Source organism: Rhincodon typus, chromosome 21, assembly GCF_021869965.1.
Source record: "Rhincodon typus isolate 14 chromosome 21, sRhiTyp1.1, whole genome shotgun sequence".
Taxonomy (NCBI): domain Eukaryota; kingdom Metazoa; phylum Chordata; class Chondrichthyes; order Orectolobiformes; family Rhincodontidae; genus Rhincodon; species Rhincodon typus.
The window spans coordinates 36,323,650-36,340,837 of NC_063352.1; the positions used below are offsets into that span (position 1 = coordinate 36,323,650).

General features: G+C 41.6%; 2 protein-coding genes across 2 annotated transcripts in view; both read right to left on the minus strand.

The window, feature by feature from the left end:
• The window catches only part of trap1 (TNF receptor-associated protein 1), a 187,805-nt gene that overhangs the window by 18,168 nt on the left and 152,449 nt on the right, over window positions 1–17,188 (minus strand). The gene's annotated exons all lie outside the window — the stretch shown is intronic.
• Window positions 10,414–17,188, minus strand: part of crebbpa (CREB binding protein a) — a 125,520-nt gene continuing 118,745 nt past the window's right edge. Inside the window, exons 13-14 of the mRNA XM_048609655.1 lie at window positions 14,100–14,381; window positions 10,414–13,387 (exon numbers count right to left, since the gene is read on the minus strand). Coding sequence (XP_048465612.1) covers window positions 11,195–13,387; window positions 14,100–14,381 — 2,475 coding nt within the window. The 3' untranslated portion in view covers window positions 10,414–11,194. The remainder of the gene's footprint in view (window positions 13,388–14,099; window positions 14,382–17,188) is intronic.

The following is a 17,188-nucleotide window of genomic DNA, read 5'->3' on the forward strand; positions in this document are numbered from 1 at the left end:
ATCATTGACTATATAGCAGCTCTTCCTGTAAATTATCAAGATTTAGTTTATTCACAGTCTTGAGGGACAGTATGAAATCTAACATTCTCTACATCTGACTTAACAGTATCTATAAAGGTCTTAAGTCAATGTGTCACATGCCTTCCCTGAGACCTTGAGGCAGTTGTATTAACAATGACCTGGGGTAGTGGTTGTAATCCTTCTCTTTCACCTACCTCCTGGAACCATATGGTTATAAGTGCCTATGCAGCTTCCCCTGCCTGTGAATCACTGTCCTGCTGGGCTCTCTTTGGCCATCCAGGAGGCATCATCATTGAAACTGGAGATTTGTAGCAAGTTCAGGACTGAATTAGCACTTCTGATGCCCCACATCTCCAAAGAAGCTGTTTCCTGCTCCCCTTCTGAATAGCCTGGACCCCAAGGATTATAGGAGTCTATTAATCCTGGACTATGGATTGTAATTTAATCTGTCCAATTGATGGACATAATATGATCACCACATCAGCTGACAAGGCTGAGACAAGATTGGGTGAACTGTACGTCACCTCAAAGGTAACCATCCTACCATCTTGTAATATCATTCAGGTTTCCTGATTCTAATTATCCCATCTACAGAGGATGACACAATAACTGGTCACTTAGTGGATTTCTGATATCCACTAATTGATGAATCAAAACATCACATACCATAATAACCAAACTAATGACATCCACACATCATTTTTGACAATATTGTTCCTCTAATCCTGGCTCTAATATGGGGGCTTACTCCTCCAGACTGGTGTGATGCTCACTTGTGTTGCTGGACAACATTAAGGTGTAACCCCTGACTGAACTGTTGCCAGCGTTGTTCTACTCACAGGCGGATTTCAAAAATTGTGCGCGCAGTTTTGGTCTCTTTCCCAGAAATATTACTGCCATAGAGGGTGTGCAGTGAAGGTTCATCAGAATTGTTCCGGATCAGATTCTCTAGAGTTTCAAAGGATGAGAGGTGATCAAATTGAGACTTGCAAAATTCTGAAAGGGATAGACAGGGTTGGTGCAGATGTTTCCACTAGTTGGGGAGACTAGAACTAGTGACCATAATTTAAAAGAAAGAGAGATGCCAATTCGATCTGAGATGAGGAGAGGAATCCCTTTTCTCAGAGGGTTGTGATCCTTAGAATTCTCTACCAGAGGGCTGTGGAAGTGCAGTCTTTGAATAGGTTTAAGCAACAAATTGTTTTATGATAACAAATGATGGGCATAGTTATGGGTAAAAGGCATTGAGTATTCAATAGGTTGAATGGTCTACTTCTGTTCCTATGCAATTCCTTTCAGTCCACATTTCCTGCTGTGTCATTAGAGTAAAAATATTTGATTTTGTCCATGGGAGTGACAGATCTTCCCAGCGAAAAGGAGTTCAGAGGGATTCCAGGGTCCAGAAGCCAAGCTTATTCTATTAGGATAGATGTTGCTATTACAAGGATTGCTACACCCAGGATTGGACAAATGACATGTGACACTGGACCAGGGTAATGTGTTTCTATTTCCACTCCTCGTTCCCAATAGGATAACTGCTGGCAATGATTCTGTTGGAAATCTACATTTGTTCTTTTTAAATCTATTTTTCACTCTCTCTCCAGTCAGTACTGGCACGTACTGTCTAGGATGCAGAGAGGTGCTTTTATTGAGAAGCACAATGGGTGCCTCCCATGCTGCTGCAGTTGTCAGGACAGTGATCACTACCATTGTTCTCTGAACTTCCATTGCTCTGAGGTTTATTCACAACGAAGTAATGGAAGTAAATAGCTTGTTGCTTTCTATTGATGGAAACAGAAGGGAGTGTTAAAAGGTTTCACCTGTGACCAATGCTTCCACTTTCCTTTCCCTGCCATATCCAAACACACACAGGTGTCACGATCATCTCAATAGTTTCTGCCATCTCAGGGAAAACCTTGGCCTGTCAGAGTCTGTTGTTCTTGACCACAAACATAGCTTCAACCTTCAGCTTCTACTCTTTGCCACTTTTACTCCTTTGCTAGTTGACTATTTCCTTCTGTTCAATCATGTTGGACCTTAGGTCCTTTAACTGCTCACACACTACCAAGTACTTTCTAGTCCTCTCTTCCTCAATTCCTACCATAGGTCTCAGTGAGCCACATAGCCCTTCCAGTCATCCGTTCAAATGGTGTTAATCCAGTTGTCTGATGCATGTTGCTCTCAGTTGCCTTATTATCAACCCACTCTCTCCCTGTCTGTTCAATGGCTTTGCCAATGTTTAGTTCATTTGTCCTACCATGCTTGAACTCTGGGAATTTAACACACAAACTGGCCTTCTATCCATTGACTCCATTTATACTTCTCGCTGCCTTGGGAAAGCAAGCAACATAAATAAAGACCCCTCTCACCATGGCTATACTCTCTTCCACCATTTTCCATCAAGCACAAGATAGAAAAGTTTTGATACATGTACAAATAGATTCAAGAATGGCTTCTTTACCTGTTATCAGATTTTTGAATGGACCTTTCAAATGTTAATTCTGATCTCGCTCTACCTGCACCTACTCTGCAGCTGTAACACTCTGTTCTGCAGTTCTGCTACCCTGCCTGTAGAACAACACTTTTCACTGCATCTTGGTACGTGACAATAAATCCATCTTCCCAGAATCTTTCCTCAAGTGACCTTTTAACATTGACCTCCTCTGATCCAATAGCACTTGCAGACCTCAACAATGAAATTGGTATTAGGGTTTTGCTGGTATATTTCATTGTCTGATCCGATTGCTGATTATTTTTCTGGATGGTGTCATTCTGTTCTTAAGTTGCCATTGACTTTTATGACTGCCACCTTTCCTTGGTGACTTGCTGCCCGACTAGTGATTGTGTGCTGTCTTCCTATTTGGCGTGACATCCTTCTGATGTTACATATCTGCTCTCTGCCTATGGTGCCATACAATTGTGCACATTCCTGAAGCTGTACTGGCTATCTGTATAAATATTATCTCATTTCCATAACACCACTTTAATGCATCTGAGAGAGATACTAGTTTGGCTGCTTGAGAAGAGGATTCCCCTGACCTTGTTTCACTATTTCCCCATCCCTTTTTACTATAGGTTAACCAATCTTGCACTCCTCCATTTACGTATCCTCCAGATGTCTACAAATCTCCACTTCCTCTTCCTCATCTTCAACCAATATCTTGGAATGATAGGCCTCTCCCTCGCCACCTATGGAGGCAGATGCAACCTAGTTATCTTTCCTGGCTACTATTTTGATCATCTCCAAGACCTGACCAGTGGTTAAAGCTCATATAGTTCCCATGGTCTGGAATCTGATGGGGGCCACTTCCTACCTCGTTACATCCAAGAATCCTTCAATTTATGGCCCTAGTCTATTTTGTTTGCAATCCCTCAGACAAGACTCAGTCTTACCATGGGTGAAACACTGGTCAGACATGATGGTCTTATTCAATATTGTAGAAACTTCCACTGCTGCTTTGGTGTGCTTGGGGCACAATTTGTTTGTTAAATGTCAATTTCACTTGTCCATTGTAGGATGGCTCCATAATCATGACTCAGATTCTTAGACCTAGGATTTTATTTTACAGGTTATGAACCCTTTTAATATTTTAAGATTTACCAGATTGTTCTGGATGGGTATGTGCGTTTAGGAGGATTTCTTTTGTATATATTCTTGATACATTCAATAGTTTCTTCAGGATTTTGGATATCTGATTATGCTCCCCATTTGACTTGTCTGTTGTCTAGTGTACCCGATAATGTATTCTTAAATCCATATTTCAGTAGAGACTGTAGTATTTGATGCCATTGACCATTATTTGTCTTGGATATTAACCAAACACATAATTCATGATTATAGTGCACATTTTGCTTGTATGATGACATGTACATTCATCATGGATCTCCTTTCTCTGATTGCATCCAAAACCCAGTATTGGTACAATTGATCTACAGAACGCCCAAGTCTTTCAATATCTGATTTTTGCTTTGGGTGAAAGTCTTCTATATGGTTGTGGTCGGTCAGGTTTTGACAAGGGCTGTTATGATTGGGACATTGCCCAGAAAAAAAGGATGGATAAAGGAACATCATTAGGGCTCACAGCTCGAGTTGCTTATTACATGTATTAGCACGTACTAAGATAATACTGGCATAATTATTCCCTTCGTTCTTTTTGACTGACTTTTGAACTGATCTTTCTCACTGTTTGGGATCCACAAAGGATCTTAGCTATTTTGCCCACAGCCATATCTACAAACAAAATGGTGACATCTTAGGTCCCCAATCTAAATCCTGTTCATCATAACTGGAATTTCAAAATAGTTTCATGTCATTTTTATGAGAAATGCACTTTTACCATTTTATTTTATGATCATTCTTGTTCGCAATTGGAATCCAACCTCCCTGTTTTATCCTACTGCCATTTGTTAATCTGCTTGGTTTGTTCCTTGTTTACCCTAGCACCATTATGTCCTTAGTTATTTCACCTGCAGACTCGTTCTTTGGTTCAGATGTTTGAATTGGCCCGCCAGTTCCCCTGGCCTAAATGCTAACTTTCTTATCCACTGGGTAAGAAACATACTAAGCTGTCACCTGATGTCAGTATTCAAACTGGTACCCGTGATTGAGCTGAGATTCAACTTTGCCAACTGTTGATGAAAAGTGACCACTCAAATTTATGTGGCTCAAGCAATTGAAGATTTCATTCGAAAATATACAAGAGAGAAGCTGATCTGAGTTACCCTCAAAACTTCTCAAAATAGTTTTGAGCGCACATTTATAATTCTCAAACTCACAGATATTCATGTTATCTCTGCCTTGGTTCAGATAACTTACATGCTAACTCAACAGTCGTGATGAATTCTCAATTTCCATATCTCCTTGCTCTGTGGAGCAATGAGCAATATGTATATATAGGTTGTTATCATTACAACATGGAAGAAATTAAGCATAACTAGTTTTGAAACAAGTAGTATCAATATAAACTCCCTCGTCCCTACTCACTTCCATTTGACACTTGGTTGAAAACACTTCAGTCTTGTCCTTTACTCTCATATCTGGGTTTTACCATTGTTTCGGATGGGGAGTGCTCATGGAGTTTCTTCCTCCCATTAGTTAATTGTGCATTACTATTCACAATTGGTTACATCAACCAACGTTTGGTTTGATCCACTGGGTTTGCTTATTTTGATCTGTAGCTAAATGACAAAAACAGAATACATGTGTATATTTGGCACCTTAGTCTGAGATACACCTCTTCATGGGTATGTTGAAGGGTGAAATTTGTCAGGATATCCAGCTTTGACATGCTAATATATTTTTTGAATTTATTCTATGCATCATGGTGGTAATATGACAGAACATAATGGAAACTATCCTCAATCTGAAGTCAGGACTTTGTCTCCACAAGAACAGAGTTTTGATCACTGCTACCAATACTGCCATTGACAAATGTAACAGCATGAAGTAGTTGATGAAAATAAGATTTTTCTCTTATGTTGAAAGAATTAACACCTGATATAGGCCCAGTATGGCAGATCTGTCTCCAGGATTCAGTCAATTTGGGTAGTAGTGATGGTACAACACTATTGTTGGTGATGGACCCTGAAAGTCTTTATCCAGAGTACATTCCGTCCACTTGCTACTCAGTGTTTCTGCCAAGTCATGATCATTCCAAAGGAGTTACTGATTCCATCAGCTGAAAAGGTGACAGAAGCTTGTAGTCAGCAGACTCCTTGCCCATATCTAACATGGACACAATTTCGAATAGGTTTCTGTGAAACGTTTTGCAATGTTTTATCTTTACTGGAGACAGTCTCTGTATGCAAATTGTTACAGATCTGCCCTTTCATTCAAGAAAGAGTGTTATTTTCCAAGTACAAGAAATTCTAATAAATTAATGGAATGGGGTTGGTGTTTGTTTTGGAAGATCACACGGAGGTCTCACTTGATACACCTGTTCAATCCACCTATAGAGATTGTAGAATCTCGACATTCCTTTCCAATAAATAGAAGAACAAATAAATAGTCTTAGAACATACTGTCATTAACACAAGGATTGGGCAGTACCACATGTTCCTCAATTCAAGTATTTGAAATTTTGAGCCTGTTTTTAAAGTTCTGATTGGACATAAATATCTGTGACTCTTCATGAAGTTGCGAGTAGAATTGGTGAATTTTTAGAGATACAAATTCTTAAGAATACAGCAAAACAAAGATGCTGGTTAATGATCACACACCTCCCACCAGGCCACAGATATTCACACCTGAACATTCAAGAACACATTGAATTATACACAGAAAGAACATGAAAACATATGAACTGCAGCAGGTTAATCTGGTCTGTAAGCCTGATCCATCATTCTAGATCATTGATCTAATCTGTCTGGATCATTAGATAACATTCCCATTAAACTGATATCTTAAGAATTTTGTACCTCAATGAAACATTTACTAGGTTATATTTGTTTCTTGATAACGGTGACATCATAACACTTATACCCATCTTTTTGGTTAGAGGGCATTAGGTGTCAGCTACGTGTGGGGCACTGGATTGCCACATATAGGTCACACAAGTGCAAAGGGATCATTTGGCTTTGGAATGGGGTGGACAGTGTTGACATTATGATTCACAAGACTTTGCAATTGAGCGAGGCAAGGCAGAATGGATGAGGTGGTTTTTATTTTAATCAACCCACTGTAGAGATAAGGTTACAGGAATATGTTGATAAGCCTCTGTGATGTTACTGTAACCTCAGTGGTCAGGTGTTGTGTTTCGTTTAGAAGGTGGACATCATACAGCTCAGAACATGTTGCTCTGTAGCCTGTCAAGTACAGTAACAATGAACATAGTTTGACAGTTACAGAGACTCTGGCCTGAGCTTATATTAAGAAATCACAATTGACCACATTTAAACTCCAATCTATTATTGTTGGCATGTTCTCTGGAGTGGTTGTGGAGTGGGGCATGGGTTGTAGAATTCTTATGGTGCAGATGGGAGCCTTTTGGCCCATCATGTCTTCACCGGCCCTCTGGGGGGATCCTAGCTGGGCCCAATCCCCCCCACCCTGTCCCCATGGCTCTGCATTTACCATGGGTAGTCCACCTAGCCTGCACATCTGGAGACACTATGCGGCAACTTGGCGTGGCTGGTCCACCTGGCCTGCATCGCTTTGGACTGTGGGGCAGGGTTGGGCACCCAGGGAAGGTCCATGCAGGCTCTGCATGGGCAGTCTGCTGATAAGTTTGGGCCCCTGGTGCTGTAGGGTACCAGTGCTGGCCACTGAGCCACCATACTGCTCAGTTATTCCCTAGTTTTCTCATCCTTTCCTAAAGCTGCTTGCTATCCCTTGTAAAATCCCTTTTCTTTGACTTGGCATCTGTTCTGATTGCCCCTCTATGCAATGCTGCATTTATCCATAAAACATTCTTTTACAAATCTACAGTCAGCATCCTGTGGCTCAGTCCTTGTCCCACTCCAGGATTTGATAACCAAGGAGGATGTGTTGATAAGGCGGCCAAAAAAAAAAACGGAGTGCCAACCAGGAAATGCTACCAACACATGCTGGTGGTAGGCAGTTAGAGATAGAGATTCTTGGTCAGCAGTAATGGGAACACATAGAGCCTTTACAATCTACAGCTAATATTTATTTACATAAGATTTCAATTTCTTGCAGCTTCTGTTATTAATACTGTAAAGAGTCTAGACGATTGCCACTCAATTGCCTTGTAGAAATTGAAATAAGTGAATGACTTTTTAAAAGCTTTTTTGTAAACGCATCCGATTGTTACTGTGGGATTCACTGCTCTAACATCACTAACTATAGCTCTGGATTAAAGGCTAAAGTCACTATAGTCCCATAGGGCTGCTCTCTCATTAGAGAGAAACGACAATCGTGGAAGTTTCACAGGCAACCACCTCACCACAGCCGAGGAAGAAGAAAGTACTGATGGCTGATGAAGTCTTCACTTTACAGGTTATAGGAGAGGCTGGAAATTTTTTTCACTGGAGTGTAGGAGGTTCAGGAGTGACCTTATAGGAGGTTTATAAGATCATGAGGGGCATAGATAAAGGTGAACAGCAAACATCAAAGGTCTTTTCTCTAGGGTTGGGGAGATCAAAACGAGAGGGCAATTTTAAGGTGAGAGGAGAAGATTTAAAAGGGACACGAGGGGCGACTTTTTCCACAGAGGGTGGTTTGTATGTGGAATGAACATCCAGAGGAACTGGTAGATGCAGGTACGGTTACAACATTTAAAAGACATTTGGACAGGTACATGAAGAGGAAAGTTTAGAGGGGTATGGGCCAAACAGTCTGTTTCCATGCTGTTTGACTCTATGACTCTAAGTGAAATAAAGGTTGCAAAACTCCTCCCCTTTTCCAGTCAGCTTTGTCACAATAAACTCATGAAGGCAAAGGGTGGCAATGGTGGGTAGTTGCTTTTGGTTCCAAGGACACAGAAATGTTCGAATTATATCTCAACAACAAAATTTCAGTCCCAGGGCTTTTTCCATTGCAGTTCTATCAGACTGCCATGTCCCGCATCAATTTCCTCATACCCTTCCTCATCAGTGATGCCAAATTACACTTTACATTGAATTCCAAGCCTTGGGATTGCTACTTTGCTACGAATATCTAGACTCAAAAGTAGTCCATTGTCTGTGAATGTCAGGAAAGATGCTATGTAAATACACATTTTCTATAGGAACTAATTGGGAGGTCATTTTATTTGGGATTCTGCTGTGACAAGTGGTTAATCCAATCATTCTGGACTTGTTCCAGGTCCCAGGGATGACGAATAGAAGATTATTACACAAGGAAAACTACTTGATTTAGAAGTCAGAGATATCCTTTGAAACCAATATAACACAAAGACTCCTTAAGCTCAAAGAGCCCCTCTTAGTTGTTAGCTCAATGGAAGACAAAAACTGTTACCTTTGGTTGTCATGTCTGGAACCTCTCTCGTTGGTCTCCTCACATTCACCTAAATTCAGATTCAACATGTTTTTTATGAAGTGCATGATAATCACTGTCACTGGTATTGGCATATGCTTCAGGTGTAACAGGACACCAGGTCAGTTGCTGGAGCTTCCCATAGTCACGTTCTAAATGTATTTCCTGTACAGCTCCAAATTAAACAAACATGTGCACTCCTTTTCACATTAATTTTAAAATAAGTATTTGCAACAAATAAATTCACAAGTAAAATAAGAGTAATTAAGAGCAAAGTTAAACACTGACAAATTGTTTCACTAGAGAATAAAGAATAATGCACACTAAATAGACTCCAATGATTGCAAATCACTTTTCAAAAACCAAATCTGATGACAGAAGTTAAATGGCCCAACAGAGAGAAGAGGAATAAACAAATACACAACTGCTGTTGCATTTTATACCTGTTACAATAATGCAGATTTTATTTTGATAGATCTTAACTGTAGTCTAAGTAGGTCAGATGAATGGATCTTCCAAATTTTGTAAAGAGAAAAAAGCGTGCAAGGATCCCACAGAAGGCAAATAAAAACTGTCTACCTTCCTATGTGTACACAGTAATATTGCTACATAAAATGAAACACAAAAAGGAATACATACTTAAAGTTAAAATAACAAAAGAAAGCCCCAAACGCTCCAACTGTCTGCGATCTGATATGCCCAGTGATACGGCATGAGGTTTTAACTTTTCACAGTTGAGTAATTCATAGAGTTTGTATAGTTCATGAATATATATACCAATGCCTGCAGCTCAGATTAAATTTCAGAGAGTCCATGAAATTTTCAACAAATCCATCAATGGCAGCAAATGAATAGCAGTAACCATCATTCAAAAGCCTCAGCTGAAGTAACATCACTGGTGAGAGTAGATTGAGGCTGCATAGGAATTAAGTTTCTGAAACTTTACACACCAGTTAAAAACTGCAGCAACATAGAATTTAATTTCCTGTTTTCTTAAAAAGATAAAAGCTTCAAAAACAAAACCATGATGACTTACTGAAAACTGCACAAAGGGAGGTAACAACAGCAGGGGCCATCTCTTCCAGATCACCATTTATGACCCTGGTCATCACTCTCCCCCTTTCTCCTGGGTATTCTGAGTGACAGGAGGGAGGAGGTGTTTGTGTGTTCAGGGAAGAGTAAAAGAAAAGGTTTAGCCAATAGATAATCAGTAGAGGTCAATGGCTTAAAGCAAGTCTCAAAGTCCAGTTTTCAGTGGTTTCTATTCTCAAACACCTTTTTAAGGAATAAGCTCTTTTAGCTTTGGAAAACTGAACTGAAGCTTAACAGGACTCACTAAGACCTTTAATATGGGGATGTTTGGTGATGGTAGAGAGGCAGTGGGGGGAGAATTTAAACACATATTCCCTTTTACTTTTTCAAGACACCTCTTTAAATACTGAAGCAGTACAAACCTGTTTTCTGTTGCACACAGTTTATTTAACAATATGGTATATAAGTAAGAAATGAGTTTTAACCAGTTTATACAGTGATTGAGAGTTTTGTTTCCTTATTTATAGTAATTATATAACTTGCATGATTTACACTATAATTGCTTTCTTCTCATTTCAAGTTTCACAGAGAATAAAGGAGGAAAGGAAAGGATATGTCTTCTATTAAAATCAGCACAATCTATCAGTGATCATCCTAGTTTCACTAAAACCAGTTTATCATGAAACAAAGCAACAATTTCTACATCTGCAAGACAAAGTTTGGCTATTGCCAGTACATGTGTGCAATGGTCTATTCCTATCTATACAAATTTAATACTTGAAACGTCCGCACAGACTTCACTATAGAAAAACCTTCCCAGAACACGTCAGAAAATTATTGGTGTACATTATATGTTGCATTTTTCAGGAAATTTTCTTTCCTGGTTTTAAACACAAAAGATGCTTAAAGTCTGAAAAATACAAAATAAAAATATGAATAGTATAACGAACTTGCTTTTTCTCCATTTAAAAAAATTAGGCAATGAGTCATCAGCAACAAAAGCAAACAGGAAACAAAAAAGGGAAAAAAAAAACAAAACACGACCAGAATGTGCAACCAGTCTGAACAAAAAATATATTCTTTGTGTTTTAACAGCAATTCATCCCTCAATGACTAAGGAAGTTGCAGTTCCTTCTAGGGATTGATCATCCCCAGACAGCTGAAATTTTCAGTACAAAAAGTCTCAGGAAAAATTGCTCCCAAATGCTACAAGTTTTCTTCCACAAACTTTTCTAGTGTGTCACATGTAATAGTAGAGCTCGATAGGCTGGAGCTGTCAGTACCCAGTCCTAAGTCACCAGTGGCGCTATGAATAGCACTAATGCCAGGATTAGTCAGTTGTGGAAGCATTGCATTCTGTTCTGGGGTGCTAAAGTGTCCCTGATCCATGGGATTAGCCTGGGGTGCAGCTAGTCCTGGGTGTGGGGAGCCAGTCTGGGGAGAGACATGGTGGGGAGAAGGTTGTGGCTGTATCCTTGGTGACGGGCTGGAATGTGGAGGTTGGGACTGGGGCCGTGGTGAGGGTACCGGCTGTGGAGACCGCACTTGGTTGCTGAGGGAAGTAGCAATCTGTTGGCTCTGAAGGTGAGATGACTGCGGCTGTCCTGACAGCATGTGCTGCTGGGGGCTCATGGGGTTGGGCTGGCCTGGTGAGCCCATTTGCTGCTTCATCTGTTGCTGTTGCAGAATCCGCTGCTGTAGCGTCTGTTGAATGGTGGGAGTCCCATCAGCTCCCATCCCTGGCTGACTCAGCTGGTTTAGCTGCCCCATCTGGGTGATCTGTCCCATAGGCCCACCTTGCATGGGCATGTGTTGCTGCATGCGTTGCTGTGGCATCGTTTGTGGGTAAGCTGGTCCTTGTGGTTGCTGGAACTGTGTGTGACCTGCTATTCCTCCAGTCATGCCAGTCCCCTGCTGCTGTTGTATAAGCTGGCGCCTGATCAACAGCTCCCTGTACTGTGGGTTAAGAGTTGCCAAGTTAGGGTTGTGTCCAGGGTTCATCATATTCATGGTTTGACTCTGGGTATTCATACTGCCCAAGTTTTGCTGCTGCGGGGATAAGGCAGGCCGCTGGGCAGTTGCCTGCAAAGGGTTCAGATTCTGCAGTTGATTCTGCATACCTGCTTGAGCGTGCATGCCTGCTTGTTGCATTCTGGGCTGAGGTTGAGGTTGCATGCCAGGTTGTGACTGCATGCCAGGTTGGTTAGCCTGGTACTTAGCTGTTCGTTGCTTTATGAATGCTGCCATAAGTTGTGGGTTGGATTTCAAAATATTAAGCACCTGTTGTTGCTGCTGTGGAGAACTAGGTGATTTCAATGTTCGTAAGAGGTCCTGGAGAGCATTTGGGGAGATGCTGCTGCGTGGAGATTGCTGGACTCCTGGCATTCTCTGTCCTGCTGATGTCTGTGGCGATGTCATTTGCATGCCACTTCTCGGCATGCCAGTCTGCAGAGGCTGTGACTGTGATAGTGTCGTTCCTTGTGGCCACTGTCCTGGTTGCATGCCAGGAATCACCTGACCCATTGGAGGCCGAGTGACTTTCATACCAACGGCTGGCATCTGATTGACAGGCCCAATCTGCTGCCCAATCATGTTTTGCCGTGCTATTCCTAAACCATTGTTCATGTTTGCCATTTGGTAAAGCTGCTGCTGCTGCTGGGCTTCCAGCTCAATCTGCCTGGCCACTTCCAATGCTGCAGCTGGTGGAGGTTGAGCAGGAAGGGCTTGGGGAAGTGGTGATACCTGGTTTGTGGGCTTTCCTTGTGAAACAGTGGTGGGGGGTTGAGTCCTTGGAGGATTAGGGAAGCCACTTGGCAAGTTGTTGGATGGTGGGGTCAATGGTGGAGGCTGAGGCTGTGGCGTCTGAGGGGTGCTGGGCTGCTGCTGTCCGGTGGGTGTAACAGGCGCAGTTGAGGTAGGAGAAGGCAAACTTTGCTGAGGCACATTTCCGCGCTGCATGGTGGCCATCCTTCTTCGGAGCATCTGTGCTTGCTGCAGTCGGTGTTGCAGCTGCTGCTGACGTAGCTTGTGTTTGATGTTGAGACAGAATGGCACAGGACATTTGTTCTCTTGGCAGTGTTTTGCGTGATAACAGCAGAGGGCAATTAACTGCTTACAGACAGGGCAGCCTCCATTAGTCTTGCGTTTGCAGCCCTTGGTATGCTGGACAACTCGTTTCATCTTCTGGCAGGACGGTAATGAGCAATTGGCATTGCGGCACTGGCATGCGTGAACCAAAGACTGGATGCAACGTTGGATGCTGAGGCGTCGAGACTCTTGTGGACTCTTGGAAAGTGGATCTGGTTGGTTACTGCTCTCATCATCTAGTCCCAAGCCCCATTTAACCATTTTGTGCTCATGGCCTTTAATGTTGTGGCAGTTGACACATAGGTCATAGTCCTGGACAAGAGGAGAAGAATGAAAAATGACAGCTACCATATTTTAACAAACAGCTGAAAATTTATCAGTAGCTGACAAACAATGCATATTGCGACTATTTATTATATGTATATCATGCAAATATATACATTAACTTCATACTTCAGAGCATTTATAATTTTGATGTTTAGGAGAATATTGAAAACAGTTACTTATATACATTAGAAAGGAACTGAATGAAAGATCTATTTTCTTAAAAGATGTGGTAGGGAGAACATTTCTGGCAGTTACAATACCCTTCTTCCCAAAAGTGCCCAGTGCTATTAGGTTATAAGATCAGGACACCTTTTAGTGCCTTTATCCAATAGGTATTCTCCACATCTGAGTTTGTGGGCTCTAAGCATCAGCAGGCTAAATGAACCTGTTGGGCATTACTGCTAAGCTCTATCTCATCTCTAACCATTCACTGATACACATTTACACGAGATGGTGATTTTGCACACTCATTTGCAGGCAAGGGGCAGTGATTCTTGCTGGGTTAACTGAATCAACCCAGTGACTTGTGACTTGAACACACCAACTGTACTTCAACAACCAAAGCTAGTTAACACAAACTTCAAATTATTATCCCTTTAAAAAAAACTCTTTTGAATAACAAATCATTCATTTATAAGGATCACTTAATTTAAAATACTTTAATAACAGCAGAATGGCAGGAGTTAGCAAATCTCACCTCACAGACCGTACAGTGCCATCGTGTTTCTACGTGATGCTTGCATTCATTGCACGTGTAGACAAATCGGTCCTGGCCTTGATTGTGCAACTCCACCAGCATACACATGGTGGACCACTTCGCACGGCGCAATGATGAAAACTCCAAATGCTTGTCCCTGGCCAGTGTCAGGAATGCATCGCGGCCATCCATCAAATCACAGCTAAGCAAGGAGTCAGGATCCACAACTGAAGGCAATGTGTTCACCACTGGACCAGCATGGAAGTGGATCACAAAAAATACCTGAAATAAACGGTGCTATTAGAAGGGAACAGAGAAGACTGAGAGAAGTTTGCATTTCTTGCTCAACACTGTTAATCTTAAAATAAATTTAGCTGAACCAGAAACAGGAAAATTTGTTCACAATTATTTCATAGGAATGGAACGATGCCCCATCTAACATCTCACCTCAGACACTCCAATATATAATCACATTCCAATTGCAATTATAAATGGAGGATAAAGGGAATTTCTGTAACTCTCTCTTCTTGAGACCAAGGCTGGACCTGACCAAGAACTTCTACAGAGAGAACACCTTATTCCTTGATGATTACTACAGGCACTAAGTGGGGTTGTGGGTTTTAGGTGGTTATCTTATTATGGGTATCTGTGTGGAGCTGGCAGAGATGCTGAGTTCTTAGAGTACACTTCATCCTAAATAACAGAGAATGAGGCACCATTGAAATCCTCACAGCAAAACACCAACTAAACCAGTCAAAAGGGGGCAAGAGACCTCAAATGGTCAAAGATAGACACAAAACAGTTCCCTGCTCTAGCTGACCTTAGCATTACCAGGTTAGCCAAAAAAAAATCCCATTTTAATGCCTTGGAATTGGCTTTGGTATATCCAGTCACATTACAAGTGAAGCATGTTAATATCTTTATATCACCTTTTGGTTTTAACCTTTGTTCTTTATTACTTTGGTACTTTTGTCTATTCTTAACCATCTTTCCACCTATGTATGTCTGAGAGAGATATCACGGGTATCTGTCAGAACTGCTGCTTTTTGATCTTTAATACTTGATGCACATCTAAATAAGTTTTAAGTTTTCAAGAATGCTTGTTCTGATTTCTTTCATAATCACAATTCCCCTTACATTCTGAATTATTTTATCCAGCTTTAGTGATCTTAAACATTGATCTCACACATTTCTTTTTTGTTTGCCAGTTCTACAAAATGCCCGATTAGGTTTCTTTCTTGAAGTCTTAAATTTCAATTGTTAAGCTATAGGCACATGTTCATAAGCACCGAGTTTCATACTCTGCAGATTGCACGTGTGACAAAATGGTCCCCACAATCATATCTGAACCTGTCAAAACACTCCATATCATTTAGGTCCAAATATCTTTTTGCCATTTCATCTGTTCAGTTGCCTTCTCAAATGAAATAAATTATCTCTCTACTCCATCCACAGTAAACTTAGGCACCTAGCGCACATTCTTAGTGAAATCAAATTCCTCCTCAGAATCAGAATTATCCTCAGAGTTATTACCTCCTCTTCCTTTCTTTATCCTAAGCTTTTCTTTGGCCAACTCATATTCTCCAAGTTCCCTACCTCAACGGAGTTCAAATTTTCTTAATTCATCTCCCTCTGCTTTTCTTCCCTCTACTCCTCCATTTTAAGTTTTCCTAATTTGTAAGAACATAAGAACAGGAGCAGGCGTAGGCCATCTGGCCCTTTGAGCCAGCTCCACCATTCAATAAGATCATGGCTGATGTTTTCATGGCCCCAGTTCCACTTACCCACCCTTTCACCATGACCCTTAATTCCTTTACTATTCAAAAAATTATCTATCATTAAAAACATTCATTGAGGAAGTCTCAACTACTTCAGTGGCAGGGAATTCCACAGATTCAAAACCCCCTAATTTTGAGGCTATGCCATCTTGTTCTAGTTTCACCAGCCAATGGAAGCAACCTCTATTCTATTGCCCATTTCCATTACCCTTTGATTTTCTTTCTCCTCTAACTAGAGTCTTTTAATTTCTAACTGTATCTAAGCTAATTCCAGCTGTGACACCTCAATTTCAGGATTCCCTTTTTCCAATTTTAAATGTCGTATAATCACACAAAGCAACTCATCCTTGTGTGACAAAAACAGAAATTGCTGGTAAGGCTCAGCAGGTCTGGCTGCATCTGTGAAGATAAATCAGAGTTAACGTTTTGGGTACCCTTCCTCAGAACTGATGGTAGCTAGCAAAATGTCAGTTTATATGTAGAAGATAAGGTGAGGTGAGGGGGTAAGGAGTAAATGATAGGTGGGGATAGAGCAAAGAGAGAGGAGAACAGTTAGACAGAGAAAGGAGTTGATAACAATCTGGCTAGGAGGGTGAATAGCTGTTAATGGAGACTATTAGTGGCTAACAATAGGTAGTGTTTAACGACAGACAATGTGATAACAAGGCCTGTATCGGCGCCGCCTCGTGCTCCCACGAGGAGCTCGAACAGTTCATACACTTCACTAACACCTTCCACCCCAACCTTAAGTTTACCTGGACCATCTCTAACACCTCTCTCCCCTTCCTGGACCTCTCTGTCTCCATATCGGGCAACCACCTAGAAACCGATATTCATTTCAAGCCCACCGACTCCCACAGCTACCTAGAATACTCCTCCTCCCACCCACCTTCCTGCAAAAATGCTATCCCCTATTCCCAATTCCTTCGCCTCCGCCGCATCTGCTCCCAGGATGAGGCATTCCACTCCCGTACATCTCAGTTGTCCTCATTTTTCAAGGACCGTAACTTCCCCTCCTCGGTGGTCGAGAACGCCCTCAACCGTGTCTCCCACATCTCCCGCACCTCATCCCTCACACCCCGTCCACGCAATAAAAACCAAAAAAGAATCCCCCTCGTCCTCACGTACCACCCCACCAACCTCCGGATCCAACGCATCATCCTCCGACACTTCCGCCATCTGCAATCCGACCCCACCACCAAAGACATCTTTCCCTCCCCACCTTTATCTGCTTTCCGGAGGGACAACTCTCTCCGTGACTCCCTTGTCCGCTCCACACTCCCCTCCAGCTCCACCACACCCGGCACTTTT